At 41.7% G+C, this 20235-nt stretch overlaps 1 protein-coding gene across 5 annotated transcripts in view; it reads right to left on the bottom strand.

Moving 5' to 3' along the window:
- Positions 1 to 20235, bottom strand: part of MYO3B (myosin IIIB) — a 501265-nt gene that overhangs the window by 127998 nt on the left and 353032 nt on the right. For 4 of the 5 annotated variants that reach the window (XR_001002189.1, XR_001002190.1, XM_011945915.1 and 1 more), the window contains one exon: positions 17952 to 18054. Coding sequence is in view for 2 of the 5 variants with exons in the window: in XM_011945915.1 (XP_011801305.1) it covers positions 17952 to 18054 (103 nt within the window). In the remaining 3 variants the exon portion in view is untranslated. Of the gene's footprint in view, positions 1 to 12744; positions 12867 to 17951; positions 18055 to 20235 lie in introns of all 5 variants that reach the window. The other variant, XR_001002191.1, reaches the window with a different exon arrangement.

Below are 20235 nucleotides of genomic sequence, written 5' to 3'. Positions count from 1 at the left end.
CCAGGATGGTCTCGATCTCCTGACCTCGTGATCCGCCCGTCTCGGCCTCCCAAAGTGCTGGGATTACAGGCTTGAGCCACCGCGCCCGGCCAGGATAAATCTTATATATAAAGCTGTCAGGTCGAAGGGTGAGAAACTTTTTTTCTATTTTAAAGTTTTGAAATTATGTCATCAAGTTCTCTAAAAAGCAACAAAAATTAACACTCATATCCACAAAAAGTATGAAAGGGCCCATTTCCTGTCACATTGCCAGCGCTGGGAATAATCTGTCTCTTAAATCTTTGCTTATCTCTGCAAAGTATGCCTCATTATTATTTTAATTGGTATTTCTTGATTTCTAAAGAGGAAAAACATTATTCCTGGGCTTTAATGTGTGGTATGAAGGAAATACAAAGAGCATAGGAAAGCAGAAACAGTAACAGTACAAAATAAGATCACCATTATTGCAGGAAAATAAGGGAAACAAGAAGGAATAAGCTTCACAGCTTTTGTATTACTTTTTTCTCATTAGGTTTGGAGGCCCAGTAACTGTTAGAACAATTCTGAATGCATGCACTGCATCCCACCCCAATCGTTACTGAATGAGTTGAATATGCAAGTTACATCTAAATATATGGATATTTGTTTCCTCTAAAACACACAATTATTTTAAGTTTTAGAACATGACTCAAGGACAAATTCATCAGAAGGGCTCAAAAAGGCTGATGACTGTCTCATAATGTCATTGCTCTAAGTTAGCAGTAGTTAGATTTATGCACTGATGCTAATTTCTCAAATCCCACTGAGCCCTTTAAATGTGATCATATTTGTTTGCCTCATTGCTTTTCCCCAACCGTGAGCCCATACAGTCTTAATTTGCCAGTCCTTGCATTCTCATTTATTTTCTTTTCCCTCCTTCACTACTTTACTGCAGGCAGCTGTCACTGTGTAAAAGTCTAAGGTAGGAGCAGAAGGCTTTTCTTCCTTCTGCTGAGAATGCTTGCTTTATTGGAAAAAAGAACACTCAACTGACAGCTGCCCATAAAGCTTATTTCAGTTCTTTGTCAGCAACCAAGGGAGCTGAGAGGAAGTTCAGGGATAAAACAAAAGATGCAGTAGTGGAGAGGGGCACTGTGATCTGAAGGGATGCAGAGCCATGGGCGGAGGGCCACAGCATGGCTACAACAGCTGAGCTGCTGGGCGCGGTGGCTCAAGCCTGTAATCCCAGCACTTTGGGAGGCCGAGACGGGCGGATCGCGAGGTCAGGAGATCGAGACCATCCTGGCTAACACAGTGAAACCCCGTCTCTCCTAAAAAAAAAAAATACAAAAAAACTAGCCGGGCGAGGTGGCGGGCGCCTGTAGTCCCGGCTACTTGGGAGGCTGAGGCAGGAGAATGGCGGGAACCCGGGAGGCGGAGCTTGCAGTGAGCTGAGATCGTGCCACTGCACTCCAGCCTGGGCGACAGAGCGAGACTCTGTCTCAAAAAAAAAAAAAAAAAAAAAGAACAGCTGAGCTTTATGTGGGCTCAGGTGGAATTTGTGGTGCGGCCTGGGTGATGGTGATGGAAGCAGCTTCTTTTCTGTCAGGCACTGTGCTGAGGACTTGGCTGGACTATCCATTTCAACCCATGCCAGTACTAGCAGCATAAGTCCCCCAGTGTTCCCAATTTGCAGACCAGGAAACCCACGCTTGGGCTATTTGAGTAACCTAGGTCATAACCAGATGCAAATCCTGATCTGGCTGAACTGGAGCCCATCCTCTCAGCCTCAGCAGCATTTTGTTACTGGACTCTTCCAGATAGTCACACAATTCTAGTAAGGATCTTAATGAATGATACCTGGGGCTACTAACATTCAGTTCTAGACAATTTGCTAGGAGGCAGATTAAATGAAGCCCAATGATATCTGGAGTTATAACCCCCTGGCCTGATCTTCTATTTATCTTGCATCTATGGACTATTACTAAGATTATACACATCTTACCACACTGAAGGCTCTAATCTGGTGGCAAGTCTCCTTGAGATTTTATATAAGAACAATGTGTATGACATGTGCAATATAAGGTCTTCTACAGGCTCCCAGACATCAGTCATTCAGCTCCCAAGTCTTTATTGAGCACCTTTAAATTTGTCTCCTACTATTGTTTAAGTATTGGGGATACAGCAGGGGAGATCCAACAGTCCTCTGCTCATGAACCTACATTCAAGTGGCAGACACAAACTGAAACACAAAAGTAACTATGTAGCATATTAAATACAAGTAAGTGCCAAAGAGGAAAATTAAAGCAGGGAAGGGGGATAGAAAGTACTGGAGGCAGGGTCTGCAATTTTATATTGAATGGCTACAGAAAGTGACATTTGAATAAAGACCTTAATAAATAAGTAGGAACTGATATCCCTGAATATGGTTTCAAAAGTCCTTAAAGGGCAAAAAACACTATGTTATGGCATGTAGAGGTCAGAGGAATGCTAGAAACATTTAGTAGATTTAGCAATATATTTCATGATATACAGTCAGGCTATATGTATACATATTCATGATACATTAGTTCTAAAACACTTGAACTGGAGTTGCCAGATAAAATACAGGACACCTAGCTGGGTGTGGTGGCTCATGCCTGTACTCCTAGCACTTTAGGAGGCCACGATGAGAGGACTGCTTACGCTCAAAAGTTTAAGGCCAGCCTGGGCAACATAGTGAGACCTTGTTTCTACAAAAAAATTTATTCAGGCATGTTGGCGCACATCCGTAGTCCCAGCTACTTAGGTGGCTGAAATGGCAGGATCACTTAAGCCCAGAAGGTTGAGGTTACAGTAAGCCAAGATCATGCCATTGCACTCCAGTCTGGGTGACAGAGTGAGGCCCTGTCTCAAACAAACAAACAAACAAACAAAAAACAGGACACCCAGTTGAATTTGAACTCCAGACTAACAACAAACATATCTCAGAGATACTGTGGGTTTTGTTCTAGACTTCTTCAATAAAGCAAATATCGCAATAAAGTGAGTCACACACATTTTTTGGTTTCCCAGTGCATATGAAGTTATTTTTACACTATTATCTATTAAGCATGCAATAGCCTTATGTCTAAAAGATGTACATACCTTAATTTCAAAATATGACTAAAAAATTCTGACGCAGAGACATGAAGTAAGCACATGCTGGTGGAAAAATGGCACAAATAGACTTGCTTAACACAGCATGGGACAAACCTTCAGTTCATAAAAAACACAGTATCTGTGAAGTGTAACGAAGCAAAAGGGAATAAAACAAGGTATGTTTGTAATGATTTAGTGTAAGTATTTTCAAATACTTATTGGGACATACTTATACAAAAAAGATCATTTGTTGTTTATAGAAAATTCAAATCTAAGTGGGTATCTTGCATTTTTATTTGCCAAATATGGCAACTCTAACTTAGGCAAATCACCTCTGCACTTCTTCATCAGCAAAATATAAATAAAAACTCTTGCCTGAGCTAAGGAAAAAATGATTACATTTGTTCTCCTGGGCAGAACAAAATAAAAACACAAGACAAGATTTTAAAATAATTAGAGATGCATATATAGTCAGAAGTTAGAAATAAAACACATACTTAATAATGTGGCTACTTATTGTTTATGATTTTGCACATCTGAAAGACAAATCCGTAAACATGGAAACTTCAAGGGAGAATAATAATGATGAGGTATCTGTGTGGCTGCCTTTCTAGAATCTGTGCTTTTCCTTTGAGTGGAGTCTTAAGGTAACTTGTGGGTTAAGCTACTTTTGAGTTACAGTTCTAGCACTTTAAGATTGAATTAGGCCAAGGCATAGACTTGTGGAGAAAAAGGAAACTTCAGAGACCATTTATTACACCCTTTTTCATGCTGTAACTGGGGGATGTTCTTTTCACCACTGCACTACCCCCGCCAACCCCCACGAAAGATAATATTTAACCCAGTTTTCCTCTGTTAATTCTGAAAGCAGTACTTAGTTCAGGGAAGGAGTAGTAAGCAAGTGCTGAAATGAAATGCATGACGCACATGACACTAAATGATGGGGCCCAAGGACAGGTGAGGGAGGGGGCGTGAGAGAAGGGAAGGACATTTTCAGAAACTTTTACAAACGAAAAGCCTAAACAAGATTGTGTGCAGTAGGTGGTGACTAGTCAACAATGTCACCGCAGAGAAGCTTGAGGACCATCACTAAGCAGGGCAATGGTGAGTGGAATAGACTTTCAGGTGTGAATGGAGAGGGATCAGGAGTCTAAAGAAAAAGTGGCTGATGAACTGCCCTGTCTAAAGCGCAAGAAGTGGCATTGACTTGTTTTTTTATTGCAACTTTTTATTCTGATTTAATCATATTAATACAAAAGATGCAAGAATAGTATAAGGAATCCTACATATTCCTCAACAGACTTACATATTTGCTTTGTCCTCTCTCTCTCTCTGTACTGATACATACACACACAAACATGTATAATTTTTTTCTGAACCATTTGAGAGTCAGTTGCAAACCTGATACTTTTTTTTTTTTTTTTTGAAACAGAGTTTCACTCTTGTTGCCCATGCTGGAGTGCAATGGCGCAATCTTGGCTTACCACAACGTCCACCTCCCAGGTTCAAGCGATTCTCCTGCCTCAGCCTCCCGAGTAGCTGGGATTACAGGCACCCGCCACGATGCCCAACTAATTTTTTTGTAGTTTTAGTAGAGATGGGGTTTCACCATGTTGGTCAGGCTGGTCTCGAACTCCCGACCCCAGGTGATCCGCCCACTTTGGCCTCCCAAAGTGCTGGGATTACAGGCATGAGCCACTGTGCTTAGCCTACCTGATACTCTTTTATCCCTAAATAATTCAGTGTGTGTGTTTTTAAAAGGAAGGGCATTTTCTTATATGATCAGAATACAATGATCAAAATCAGGAATTTAATATTAATATGACACTATTTTCCAATCTACAGATTGTATTCAGTTTTCCAAATGTTTCAGTGGTGACTTCTATAGCAAAAGAAATTCCTAGATCATCTGTTGCATTCAGAGGTAATGTTCTTTTAGTTCCCTTTCATCTGGAATAGTTTCTTAGTCTTCTGTCATGTTTCATTTTGGAACCTACAGGCTGGTAGGCCGGTCATTTTGTAAAGGCTCCCTTTGTTTGGACTTGTCTGCTGTTTCCTCATGATTAAATTCAGGTTATGCACATTTGGCATGAAATTCACAAAAGTTATGTTGTCTTCTTCTCAATGCATCATATCAGGAAGCACATGCTGTCAGTTTGTTCAGTTACTGGTGATGCTAACTTTCATCACTTGGTTAAGGTGGTTTCTGTCAGATTTCTTCACTGTCCTTTTGTAATTAATAAGTTTCTTATGGGGATTTACTCTGAGACTATGCAAATAGCTTATTACTCCTCAAACTTTCACATAGTAGTGTTGGCATCCATTCGTAATTATTGCCTGAAACAATTATTATTTTTGTAGTTGCCAAATGATGATTTTCTGTTTTCTTAATTTCATCTACCTTTATTATTTCATATTTTATTGTAAGGAAGAGCTCAGCCTCTTCCCTTCCTTCCTTCCTTCCCTCCATCCATTTATCCATCCATCTATCCATGTGGACTCATGATACCTTATTTTATTCAATGGATTATACTCTTTAGTCATCATTTACTTTGATACTCATATAGTCATATAGTTTGGCACTGGATGATTTTAAAGGGCTGGGAGTAACAGACTTCAAAATGAGCACTTTAGAAAAAAATGCGTAATACTAAGGATGACTTAAAGTGGATGCCTCAGAGATAACAACAACTCCTTTAATCACAACGATTTGGGAGTGTTTTTTATACATCAGATGAGATACTACATACTTTGTATATGCTACCTCATTTAACTTTCATGGCTTGGTGAGGTAGATACTATGCTATTTGATCTCCCATTTAAAGATGAGGAAACTGAAGCCTTGAGAAAATAAGTGGGTTTATAAAGTTCTAACCCTGTAGTAGCAGGTCTAGTGGACTCTAGGGCCCTTGTTGTCAACCACAAGACAATCCTACAAGTAGGTGTGGGAAACCCCCAGGAAAGAATAAGACTTTAAAAGCAGGGTTACACTATTCCTGAGGGTAGCTACACACTTGTTCCAGGACCTACAGAGAAATCTGAACTTTTTGCATTTTTACAAATGGGGCATTTGGAAACTGTCTACATGTCTGTCATCACTTCAGGTACTTCCCTCACCTGCTTTGTGGAAACCTCCTACTCTGCCTGCAATCCAGTGAGGAAAGCATAAAGAAAGAGATCATCTGGGTCAATGTCAGCAGACACAGATCCAGAAAGGCATGACTTGGTTGTGACTCCCGGGGAAACATTCCTGTGGGTCAAGAGAAGACAATGAAAGCCATGTTGGAGTGGAGGAGAGGGAGGGGGAGAGGACTAAGGGAACACTAGAGCAGAGAAATTCACTATTTATCCAATTCTTTAGAACCCAGGTGAAGACAAGGCTGTAGCTTCCACTGTTTGCCCTCCCTTCAGGCTAATACACTAAATCTTTCTTCTGGCAATAATGCCCCTTCCACCTTCACCACACCACTACTTTTAAAATGAAGTTTCAGATTCTGAAAATGAGCTTAGGTGAAAGGATGCTTCATGCTAGTAAAATAATTTAAACAACTGCCCTCCCTTGGAGAGAAAAGCACAGTTGGATCTGAGAATAACATCCTTGCTCTCCCAGGAGGAACAAACTAAAAATAAAAGTCAACAAGGTGCTTCCTGCCAGTCAGTAAATCCAATAAGCAAAGACGATGCCTCAACCTGGCGCTGGGTAGTTAACAGCTAGCCTGACTCCCTGCACCCGAGAGCGGCCATGTGGTTCTCAGAGCTAACAGCTGCCAAGCAGAACCCCTCAGATTAACCCATAGGTGGTGTTGAACCACTTCCCATTAAGATATTTGCAAAGCAAACAAAAATGATAGCCCCACTCTGAGTCCTGGGAGCTGGCCAGGAGCGCTGGCTGTTCTTGTTGACACAAAGAGCTCTCCCGGGAGGGTCTGGATCAGAGCGAGGAAGGCCACTCCCACCTGCGTCTCCAGGCTGTGTTGATCTTAGGCCATTAGAATTTTGGTATCAGGACTGTTTATTATCTAATTTCCCAAGCACAGCAGTTGCTAGAGCTCTGTTTCACAAGAGCTCTCTATTGCTCTCTGTCTTCCCCACCTACGCCATTCAGATAAAAAGAACAAATTCAACCCTCCTCCTATTTTGTCTACTCATTAAGGAGATAAGTCTGAGAAGTTACTAAGATGCACACAGAGATGTTGTGGCATTACTACTGTTAACAGCTTTTAATGGCAAATACTTACTCGTTTCTTCTTAATTTAAGGTGACCAGGGCAATGCTAGTGGAAAATATATTGGCATATTTGTGTTTTATAGTGAGGAACAAGCTGCTATTTAATTCACAAAATATACTTGGAACTGAAACACTACTATGTTTTCCTCGTAATCCAGTGAAGAAAGTGAAGTTAATAAAATTGTGAAAATGTAAAAAGTTACTCTTCTTTCAACCTGCAGGATTATAATCTAGGTTTCTCTATGTGTTGATAATGAAGCACTCTTATATAAATTTCATTTTTACAACATTTTGTTTCCTATAACATGTTCCACTTGAGTCCATTTTCTTTTCTCAAACTTTTCAAAATAGGCCTAATACATAAAGGTCTTTTGGGCAGAAACTCATTCTGAGCCTAAATATAATAAAGGTCTTGATGAGGATACAATGTAGGTAGCAGCAATGTGCTGAATTTCTATGGGTAATACAGGAAGGGGATGAGGGATGGAAAAATGGTTAGGGATCTTATCAGATTTTCTCATTATTTGAAATTGTCTTTTGGATTAGAAACCAGAACTTCAGAGATGTAGATATAAGTAGTATAAGGAGAGAGACAAAGAAGAAAGAAAGAAAAGGAAGAAGGAAGGGAGGGAGGGAGAGAAGAAGGACAGAAGGGAAGGAAGGAAAGGAGAGATCTAAGGGAGATCGAAATTTCTTCTTTTTTTTAACTTTTATTTTAGGGCCAGGAGTACACGCTCCAGTTTGTTATATAGATAAACTTGTGTCACGGGGGTTTGTTGTACAGATTATTCTATCACCCAGGTACTAAGCTTAATACCCAATAATCATTTTCTCTGCTCCTCCCCCTCCTCCCGACCTCCACCCTCAAGTAGGTTCCAGTGTCTGTTGCTCCCCTCTTTGTGTCCATGTGTGAGAGACTGAGATTTCTTTAGAAAAAGTAGAGGTATTATCGTACTAAAAATATCATACTAAAAATTTGACTTTTTATTAGAAAGAAGAGAGCTATTAGGAGAACTTAAACAGCAATTTTTTGGAATCTTGAATATATGATTCAGTTTTAGATGAAGTTTATTCAAAGTAAATTAAAATGGGTTTGAAAATGTTCAAGTTTTCCAGAGAGCAAGTGAACCCAACCTTGCTAGTCAACTTTGTAGAGCAACACTGTTGACAGCAAGTATGTTTAGGGATAGGTTAATGAAAACATAAAAGTTCGTGTTCACAGGCGATCACGTTGAAGGCCTTGATGGAGATGATAATGTGACTTCAGCTATATAGAAGAAATGTTAAAAAACTGAAAATTGGTTCCTATGCCAAACTGTCCATCGTCGTCTGATGCATTGGGCGTGAAAATATTTGCCTTGAGGCAGGGCACAGTGGCTCGTGCACACAATCCCAGCACTTTGAGAGGCTGAGGCGGGTGGATCACTTGAGGTCAAGAGATTGAGACTATCCTGGCCAACATGGTGAAACTCCGTCTCTACTAAAAATACAAAAATTAGCTGACCATGATGGTGCACAGCTATAGTCCCAGCTACTCAGGAGGCTGAGGCAGGAGAATTGGTTGAACCTGGGAGGCAGAGGTTGCAGTGAGCTCAGTGAGCTGAGATCGCGCCACTGCACTCCAGTCTGGCGACAAAGTGAGACTCTGTCTCAAAAAAAAGAAAATTGCCTTGAAGTGTGGATCATGGGATATAAGAAACCCCAGGTCAAACATGCATTCTAACATCATATCTGAAGTTCACCATGTCCTAGTTCCTAGCAACTGACCTTCAATTTGAGATATTAACCACAGACAGCTACCAGCCAATAAGTGAGCTTCCCAAAGAGAACACATAAACATCTTCCCAAACTTGGAGTTTATTTTTGAGTTAGGAAGGTAGATGCATCACAGAAAAATGACACGGTGTTAATGGAATCTCCCTTCACTAGTTTAATTAGCATTTTTGACTTTTTGAGAAAGCTAGCTCCTTTATCAACAACTAACTAGGATGCTCCAATCAAACTCAAGGTAAATAGGAAGCATTTCTAGAGAACAAAGTAATTAAATTTAGCTTTGGACCTCACAGAAATAAAAACTCAAGGAGCACATATTCATTTATCCATTCATCAATTATTTCATCTTATGCCAGTTATGGCCAAAGATTCAAAATTCTAGATTCTGTGAGTGCTACAGAAATGAGCAACAGGTTCAGCCCTAAAGTTTATTATCTCATGTGGGATACAGTAATAAGAGCTAACATTTTTGTCCACTTAACTACATACTAGGTAGTCATCTAAACGTTTTCTATGGTTTATTCTCACAATGGCCACATGAAGTAAGTACCTTTATTAGAAACACACTTGCCCAAGGTCATTGAGGTTGTTGGACACAAACCTGGGCCAGAACAGAGGCAGTTCGGCTCCAGGGTCTGTAGCTGAATTGTTTCCTCTACCTAGATGGTGCCCTGCACACAGCGGGCAGGAATCAAACTCAGATGCTGGCAGGCGAAGCCATGAATTACGCAGGCAGGTGAGTAGGGATCTGTAAAAGACAGCTCCTGCTCACTTCCAGCAGATTGCTGCCAGATACTCAGGTTTTTCAAGAGCTATCAGAAGTTCAAATTACATGAAATCTATTTTTGTGTGTTAGAATCTAATTTTAAAAATTCAAAAACACTCAGGCCAAACAAAACATGTCTGTAGACTATATTCTCCCCAAACACTATGGGTTTACATCTTTCAACCTATAGAACAACAAAACATTTTGTGTACTTTTGAAGACCTCCCATATCTTGGTGCCTTATTCCCTGTAATAGTTCTTCCTGCCTCATACCACCCCCATCCCACCCTTTGCCTTCTTCTCACTGGACCTTTCACTTTCCCAAGAGTGGCTCCTGCATATCCTGCCTCTGGCTATGGACCACTCTGTTTCTCCTGCCTGGGATGCTCTTCTCTTGCCCTTGTCTGCTTGCCACATGAATGAGACCTTGAAGGATGAGTAAAACATCAACAGGTAAAGACAGGACTGGCAAGAGAATTCTATTCAGATGGAATAGCATGAACAGATATACAGAATATGAAAACAGGACATGTTGAAAACCACCAAACAGTTCCAACTATTTTAAAAGAGGCCCCCGGTCCTTGGAATCTGTTCTTAGAAAGAGACTGCTGGCATTCTTGACATACAGAAATCTTCTAAAAGGATTCTTTGCATAAGGATCACTGATGATTTAGGGTTTGTTGAAATAGTTCAGATAAATATTTATATATGGCCATAAGCAAGTCCCCAAGGAAAAATATAACTCAAAACAGATTTTTCCTTGAAGCTTTTTTCAGCTGGTTATAAGGTTTCTGCCTTCAAAAAGGTTTTGAAAATACATGTGACCAATTAATATTTTAAAAATCTAGAAAGTCTAAGAAAGCCCTAGCATCAACTAAGCTCTGAAAGTTATTATTCGAGGATATGATAATGCCATGCTGGCAATGTTGGTAAGGGTGACTTCTGAACCCAAAGTCAACCTCAGTTTCACACCTGAGATAAGAGCCAGGAATACAAGAAAACAAAATTTGTTTCTAAAGTTAAAGCAGAGAGTGAACATTGTTCAGTTTCTAAGGTGATGGAAACCTCAATGCTTATTTTAGTCTATGATTCTAGAGCTAAGTCAAAGTCTTGACCCTTCATATGAGTTTAACTTTATAGAAAACTTTTTCATACTAATATTACTACTACTTCTATCCATACTAATATTACTACTATTATTGCTACTACTTCTATCACCACGACCAACAACAGCTTGCCATGATCCCTTATTGAGTATTCATTACATGTCTAGAACTGTGCTAGTTCCTTTGCTTTGATGATCTCCAGTCCTCCCAATTATTCCCTTTTTGCAGTCTAGGATCAGAGACAGGAAGGAACTTGTCCAATGTCTCATAGCTTGTAAGTAGTTGAACTAGGATTCAAACCCAGGTCTGTCACCAAAGCTCATCATTTTTCTACTCAAATGAGATAATACATACAGTATCTACCACATCTTAAGCACTTGATCAAAGAAGGCTACTATTCCTACCACCACTCCTACATCATGCTGCCATTTTCCCTCTGGTTTCATATGGGGTCCTCCAGCGTGTTAGTGCACTAACTTGACCACAGTGGTAGCAAATTTGCTGGAGGATTTGTTCTGTTCAACAGTCTTAGAACTGCCATGTATTTCCGCAATGACCCCTCACACACAATGTTCGTCAAGATAAGTGGCAATCTCTACTTCACAGCCCACATGAAAATCTGGCCCACAGTCGGCCCTGCTGACTGGGAGGCTGTTTCTCTGGCTCATCGATTCTGAGATCAGCCCAATTGGCTCCAAGCCCCAGAGCCACAAGGATGACACAAGGGAGAAATATGCACTCGTTTTCCCCTTGTGAGCTGCCCGTTCTCCTCGAGCTGCCTGAGTCACGGAGGTTCCCATCCCTCTGAGTCTGAATCCTCATTGAAGGGCCCACAACGAAGCAGCTTCACTGGGGGGTGTGTTCAAGCCATCTTGTGAAAACACTTGCACCAGCATTATCAATCTCCTGCCTCCTTCATATGGGTTCCTTTTACACAACAACAGGCTAGCTGTGCTAAAGAATGTCACATAAAAGCCTTGTGAGAGCTTTGCCATATGCAGACCAAATTAAATTAAGGGGCATAATCCTCACCATTGTATTTATCAGCATTAAAATGGGAGATTACCATCATGGGAACAAAGCCCCACAACATAAAAGACTATTTCCATTCTGTCACTCACTGTACATAGTTACAGGCTCACATAGGAAGTGAAGCAGAGAAGCATCACCCCAACCACTCACTTCTACTTTCAACCTGAGATTTCCTTCTCTCCAGCCAAGTTAACCCTGTCCCATCATGCACAGATGGGAGCACCTTTCCCATGAGGCTTTCTCCCAAGAACTGGGTGCTGGAATTTTCTTCATCAATCACAGGGTGACAGTTAAAACAATCAGGATGTATTTCTCAGTGGGTGGTGATTTCAGATTTAGACAATGACAGGTATAGAGACAATGTGGGTAGAGAGAAAAAGTCCTGGACTAATTATTTGGAGCCTGGAGCCATGAGAAGCAGTAGAATGTACCAGTTAAAAAATGAGTGCTCTGGTCAGAAGGCCCATGTTCAAATCCCGATTCTGTCACTTTACTGATTAAGTAACATTGGCAAATTACTTGTAATCTCTCAATGTCAGAGATTATAAAATCTGTACCTTTCCCATAAGGTTGAATAGGATACTGCGTGTAAAACACTTAGCACAGGCCAGGCACAGTGGCTCACGCCTATAATCCCAGCACTTTGGGAGGCTGAGGGGGATGGATCCCTAGATGCCAGGAGTTCGAGATCAGCCTAGCCAACATCGTGAAACCCCATCTCTACTAAAAACACAAAAATTAGCCAGGTGTTGTGGCACACACCTGTAATTCCAGCTACTAGGGAGGCTGAGGCAGGAGAATCACTTGAACCCAGAGGGTGGAGATTGCAATAAGCTGAGATCCTGCTATTTCACTCCAGCCTGGGCAACAAAGTGAAACTCCATCTCAAAAAACAAAAACAAAACCACTTCACACAGTGCCCAGGAAGTTGCTCATGAATACCAAATGTTAGCGTTTATTACTGTTGGAGATAGAAGATCTGAATTCAAAACCCAGACCCACCATTTATTCTCTGTGTGACCCTGCATAACCCTGTGATTCCCCGACTAGCTGATGGGGGACAGGTGCAGGTAGACCTGAAACCAGTCCAGCACTGGTCTCTGAGATAATGCTTATGAGCTATTTGCCTTAGCTTTCCCCAGGTTCATCTGTAATATAGAGTGAGAAACACCAACCCAGAAGGCCGGTGTGAGAATTACATGAGGTAACATGTGGAGAAAAAAAAACTGGCATAGCAATAAATGTTAACAATAAATCTGAATCATCTCAACACTTCCCTGCAGTTCTTATCTGCAGCAATATTTCTTGACATGTATGGATCTCCCTTATGAACTCTTCCCTCTGATTTTGCCTTCCCTTCATCTTTTCCTGGTACCTGTCTGCTCCCATCACTGTTTCTCCAGGACTCTTGAGGCAGACTTTGCTGGTTGCTTCCCTCTTCCTTTTTTCTTTGCCTAATCTCTCAACCTCCTTTGCAGCTTTCCTGCAGAACCACCACTGCAAATTCTGGCCAATCATATGCAAGAGAAGTCTCCTGGGTGACTTCTGGGAAAGATTTCCCTCCTAGCAAATGGAGAGAGACTCCTGAGAAGAATCCCCTTTCCATCTGCTTCTTTCTTCCTGCTCCAGACACTGCCATGTGAGGAAGTGATGCTTAGTGTTGCTCCGGCCACCTCGTGGCCATAAGTGGGGGCATTACTGACATGCCGAGAACAGCAAAGAAAAGAGATGCAAGGGGCCTGTGTCTTGACATTCCTGAATGGCTGAGTCAGCCCTGGAACTTCTGTCTTTGGATGTTTTGTCTCGAGGGATCCTTGAATCCATGGGTTGAAGGTCTGTTACTCCCACCGAGAACATCACAAGTGACACAATCCAGCTCTCTTCTTACTCTGCCCACCCCAAACCCTTCCCTACTCCCACCCCACCCTCTGCCCAAGAATTCCTTCCTATCAGCCCTTGTTGATTCACAGAACACTGAGATGACAAACATAAGGGGGAAAACAGAATCCCAGCCCCTGTATCAGGGATACCCTGGCCCACTGTTTGGTAAGTTATTCGGGATCCTCTTATTGTTGCCACTACCCAAAGACTCACAGGAAAAACACTTCCCTCATAAAAATCTGAGTGCTGAGAAGTGGCTTTGAAAGTTAGCTCTGTAAACTTATTGAGTAGCTATTGTGTATGCTGGATACAAGAAAGAGTAAGACTCAGTCCTCACTGTTGAGAAGCTAACTTGCTAGCACATGGTCAACCATAACACCAGGCAAAATATAAAGAGCACCAGAGAGACTGATACACCAAAGTGTAGTGTGAGGACCCAGTCTGTGAACTGTTACTACTCACAATGACATAAGGAGTTAGTACCAGAATGTAAATCAATTCATCACCAAGAACAGTGTTTAGTTCAGCTGATATTTTTTAGTAACAAGACTTTCTTAATGAAGAAAGTAGTGAGTTGATTTACATTTGGGCACAAATTCATTAACCTGTTGTGAAACAGCACTTTGAGTAGTACTGTTACAAAAGAGCTACAGCTCAAGGAGCATTAAAAAGAATTAGGTCTTCATGAAGTCACCCAGGAGACTTCTCTTGCATATGATTGGCCAGAATTTGCAATGGTGGTTCTGCAGGAGAGCTGCAAAGGAGGTTGAGAGATTAGGCAAAGAAGAAAGGAAGAGGGAAGCAACTTTTTAGGGAACCTAAAAAGAATTAGGTTCATTACGTCTGATGAACATAAAGCTCTAGCAACTTCAATATATGTCCACTGTGAATTGGGTGTAGGAGTATGGAGCTCAAAACAGAGACTTGGGACTTGTGCTCACATAGCTGATATGACAATGTGTTTTGACCAAAAGTAAGAGCTGAACAGAAAGGAATGGACAGAGAGAAGAGAGGTAGGTGCGCTGGTAGAACAATAAGAAGTCTGATTCTGGTTAGCCATGAGGTGTATTAGGGACAAAGTGGAGGTGAGCCTGGAGGACAAACTGAAACGAGCTAGAGAGAGGCATGGAACAGCGGTCTGAGAAGTCGGAACCTCTTTTGGTCTAAAATAGGAAGCCATTAAAGTTCTTTGAACAAGTCAGAATATGTTGTAAGACAATTGATCAGGTGTGAGAAATGAAAGCGGGTCTCTAAAGACAGAAGGAGAAACGAAAAGAGATAATGGCAGTCCTGGACCAGGAAAGGGTACTTGGAAAATGACTGGAAGTGAGGTTAAGTGAGAGGTAGGGGTCAAGGGCGACTGTGCCAAGTTTGAAGGCCAGGTCACAAGACAGTGTTTATGTCAATCATAGAAGTGGGAAGGGCAGGTGGAAGAGGTGCTTTAGGAGGGGCTTTCCTGTTGAAGTCTTGGTGTGTGAATCAGGAATATATGTCCACTGTGAGTTGGGCATAGAAGTGTGGAGCTCAGAACAGAGACTTGGAACTCGTGCTCACATAGCTGAGACTTGATACCAGAACACACTGGTGAGAGATGGTATCATCCAGGGGAGAAGGAGAGAAAGGAGGTAATCTAAGACTTGGAGAATTGCCTTTATTTTAATGGTGAGTGGAAGAGAAGAAGGACGGAGCCAGAGAAAACAAAGACTGAGAATATCTCTGAGGAAGGCACCTGAAGAAGGCAATACTACAGATACCCTTGGAAGAGGGCTCTTCAAGGAAAGCACACATGGCCCATGGAACTAAATGCTGCAAAGAGTCTGATGAACATAAAGCTCTAGCAACTGGGAGCTGTGCTTCCCAAGGATAGTTTTAAGGACATTGTAGGGACACAAATCAGATTTCAGGACTAAGGAGAAAGGGGTTGATTTAGTGAAGAAATGAGGCAGTGAACCTGGATAGCAGTTGGAGGAAGTCTGGTGGTAAAAGTAAAAAGAGGGAAGGACAGGCCAAGGGCCTGTTAGGATGGGGGGAGGAATAAGCAAAATGGAAAGTGATAGCAGAGTGTAAAAGATGGGAAAGCAGGAGAGGTGCTAACTGATAGTAGTAGGGCCTGGATGGCAGGAACACAGCACAAGGAAGAGGATCTGGGGTCTGTGAGATGGGAGCAAAGGAAGGAAGGACAGCTGAAGATAAGGAGAGATTCTAAGGTGAAGAGAAGGGCAGTAGAAGAGCTCTGAGCACTGTCCTGATATTCTCAGTAAAGTCAGACATCAGCTGAGGTTGAGGAAGTCACACTGGGCTTAAAGTCATTTTCCAAACTGGTTCACTGACTTGCCCAAGGTCAAACAGTTGGAAAATGTTAGCTAGGATCAGAAACTAAGTCTTCCACCCAAGCTCAGTGATCTTTCTACCACATTAGAAATTGTAAACTTTGTAATTCTAATATGAGATATTAGGTCTTTTCCTAAAGTGCCCTTAAATGAGCTATTCTGACTTTTTAGGCAAGTAGCCTAAAGTACTTTACTTTAAAGGCAGCCCAATGACAATTTGAGACCACTGGAGGAGTATTAAGAATTTAATTTATCAAGTCTCAAAAATCCTAAGACATCTCAAAAAATGAAATAAAAAATAATTTAAGAATTCTGTTTAAAAAAATTTAAAAAAAGAATTATGTTTAAAATTTTAAATTAAGACTTTCTCTTTTCCAGGTGAAAAGATGCAAAGAACTTTCTAATGACCTGCTTCTTTCTTCAAATCTTTGACTAAAACTTTTAAGGAAGTTCCCCATAATCAATGTGGAAGAAAATAAGAAAGGCGAGTTTCATTCTATTTAGGCCTTCCCTTTGCCATGGTCCACTCCTTCCTGTAGCTGTGTCCTCCTCCTGGTGACATATGTGATGGGTTCTGGAAACCTTATCTGAGAGAAGGCAGATTATAAAGGCTTCCCTGAAGAACAGGCCTAGGAGTTGTTTGTGTCTCTAGCTCTTGGTGTCATGTCTGGCCTGGCTGGACTTAAAGTGTGTTGAGCCTACATTTAGCCAGTGTATCGGGCCCTGCAGCTTGAGCAGCTCAGAGGTCACTGAAAGGCAAGCTCTGCTACACTCCTTTTGAATTATCTTTAACTCAAACCTGTGGCTGAACAGGAAATGATACTCCCTTTTTGCTTTAGCTTAAATCTAGGGTTTCTCTACCTTTTTTTTTTTTTAAATATAGAGACAGGGTCTAACTATATTTCCTAGGCTGGACTCAAATTCCTGGGCTGAAGTGATACTCCCACCTCAGCCTCCCAATTACCTGGGTCTACAGGCACATACCACCATGCCTGGCTGTAGGTTTCTCAGCTGTGGGACTACTGACATTTGAGGCTGGACAATTCTTTGCTGCGGGGAGGGTTTGTCGTACATTGTAGGAGGTTTAGCAGCGTCACGGGCTTCTGCCCATTAGATGCCAGCTGCACAACCCTTCCCTCCACAGTTGTGACAACCAAGAATGTCTCCAGACATTGCTAAATATCCAGGGGGAGGATGTTTAACCTAATGAGGCTAAGTATAGATTTAACTATGAAGAGAACTCAAAAAGTAGGGTTGTGTTCAGGTTGCTCTGTAGAATAAAGACTTTGCCCACGACATGGGAGAATCTGATGGAAACACTTTTTTTTTTTTTGAGACGGAGTCTTGCTCTGTCACCCAGGCTGAAGTGCAGTGGCACAATCTTGGCTCACTGTAACCTCCGCCTCTCTGGTTCAAGCGATTCTCCTGCCTCAGCCTCCTGAATAGCTGGGATTACAGATGCATGCCACCATGGCTGGCTAATTTTTGTATTTTTAGTAGAGATGGGGTTTCGCCATGTGGGCCAGGCTAGTCTCAAACTCCTGATCTCAGGTGATCCACCCACCTCAGCCCCCCAAAGTGCTGGGATTACAGGCATGAGCCACCACGCCCAGCCCTGGAAACACTTTTTGGTTCCACTCTCTCCAGTTCACCAAAATACCATAGTGGTAGAAATACTTCTGTTTCATTATCCATTACCATTTCATTATCCATTAGAATGGAGCACCTGAGTTTACAACAGGGAACTCTTACACTCACCCATTTTTCTCTGTGACAGCACAAGAGTTGCTTGAAGTCTGTGCGTGACCATTGTTGGATTCTGCTTGTGAATGGCTTCTATGATCTACAGAGCCCCTGAAAACTGAGAGAAAAGAAAGGAGGGCTAAGAATATGTTCAGAAGTAGGTAGGGTTAGGTTTTGGTGCCCATCTACACTCTCCACCACCCTTCTCTCCCTGCCCTCATCCCACTCCCTGACTTTCTATAGCTTTTTTCTAGGATATGTCATTAAAATTGAGCTCTTCTCCATTCCAGGTCTTGTTCCATGCTTGGTCCCAGTCAGCAAACTGTTTTCATGCTTAAAGGAAAACAAGCTACCTCTCTTTGGCAATAGACATAAAGAGTAAACAGATTAGAAGTCCCAAGTGATTTGGGTCCCAGTAGAAGCAGTATGCAATAGCTGGAACAACACTGTGCTAAAGTCAGCAGATCAGCTTCTAGGCTGGCTAGGCTGCCTGCGGATGTGGACAGGTCAAGGAACAAAATGTGATGATGTGGCTAGGATTAACTGTAAACAGAGAATCATCCCAGGAGTAACCTATTTCAACATTTTGATTGAGGACAGTTTATTGATGAGTTTCTCAAGAATGAGGGTAACAAATATAATTCTTTCTTCCAGTGACCGTGGCTAATCAATCATGGCCTTCTTTTGTATTGAACTTTAATTCAACCTCAAGTTCCTTCTTAACACTTCGCATCAGTGGTTGTCAAAGTGTGGACCCCCAACAAGTAGCATCAACATCACCTGGAAACTTATTAGAAATGAACGTTCGCTGGGCGCGGTGGCTCAAGCCTGTAATCCCAGCACTTTGGGAGGCCGAGATGGGCGGATCACGAGGTCAGGAGATCGAGACCATCCTGGCTAACATGGTGAAACCCCGTCTCTACTAAAAATACAAAAAACTAGCTGGGCGAGGTGGCGGGCGCCTGTAGTCCCAGCTACTCAGGAGGCTGAGGCAGGAGAATGGCGTAAACCCGGGAGGCGGAGCTGGCAGTGAGCTGAGATCCGGCCACTGCACTCCAGCCAGGGCAACAGAGCAAGACTCCATCTCAAAAAAAAAAAAAAGAAATGAACGTTCTTGGGTCCAACTTCAGACTTTGTGAATCAGAGACTCTACAGGTAGAGTCTGGCAATCTGTGTTTTTATCAAGCTCTCCAGGTGACCTTGATCCATGTTAAATTTTGAGAGACACTACTTCCAGATCAGTGAGTCTTACTCCTGGCTGTACATTAGAAACACCCAGGAAGATTTTAAACATGCCTAGGACCAGCCCCTAGAGATTCTGACATTGATCTTGGATGGGAGCTGCCATCAATTATTAAAAGAGCTCCCTAGACAATTTTAATACGTGGCCAGGGCTGAGAACCACTGTTTCAAGTGGTCACTACCAATCAGTCAGGGTTGGAAGGAGACTGCACACCTATTTGCCATGCTTATTTTAGATAATCTAGAACCATCCAAACTGAAATATAACCAACAAAGATAATCTATACATTTGGGAATTGTGACTTACTGTGGAAGACTCATAAATGGTTCATGTTAGGATTACAGAATACATGATAGAAACGGAGTGTAGAAAAATAAATAAAAAGTATAGAAATTAGTTGTTTTTGTGTTGTCTGTTCTGGAAGGAACATGTGCTGATTTTAAATTGTTAGTTTGGCTCCTTAGCATAAATATTTCTTGTGTGGAATAAATGCAATTTTTGAGCTAAGGTGATGGATAAAAAGACTTGTTGTTGTTGTTATTGTTATTATTGCTACAAACACCAAAAGGATAAAGAGAAAAATTTAAGTGAGACATTAATACATTTTTATTATTACATACACACACACAGACAAAACATTATGGCCAAACAGTGAAGCAACAACATTGAAAGAAGGAAAAAATAGAAATCAAGAAAAATAGCCACAGCCTGTTAGAATTTCATTAACTAATTCCCTTCCTCTCCCGCATTGCCTTTTCTCCATTGATAAAATCCTCCAGTTAGAGCACGAGGCAGGATTTCCCCCTCTGCGAGATTCTAAACCACTGTTTGGCCCACACTTACTAGCAATGCTGTGATAAATAACATAAAAGCAAGAACTGACATAAAAACAAAAGAGGGGAACCCACTTCAGGGATACAAATATCTTTCTGTCTCCCTGTTAAGAAGGAAAAATCACAAATAATTTTTAATCTTGTTCTCTGGCCCAACTCAGCAGCACTAAGAGCTACCAGTGATCAAAGTCCAAATGATATTGCCCTTGTGGAAAGCTAAGAT

The sequence above is a fragment of the Colobus angolensis genome, unplaced genomic scaffold (genome assembly GCF_000951035.1).
Source record: "Colobus angolensis palliatus isolate OR3802 unplaced genomic scaffold, Cang.pa_1.0 Scaffold247, whole genome shotgun sequence".
NCBI lineage: Eukaryota > Metazoa > Chordata > Mammalia > Primates > Cercopithecidae > Colobus > Colobus angolensis.
Note: the sequence above shows the minus strand (reverse complement) of the source record. Positions and strands in the feature narration are given on the sequence as shown.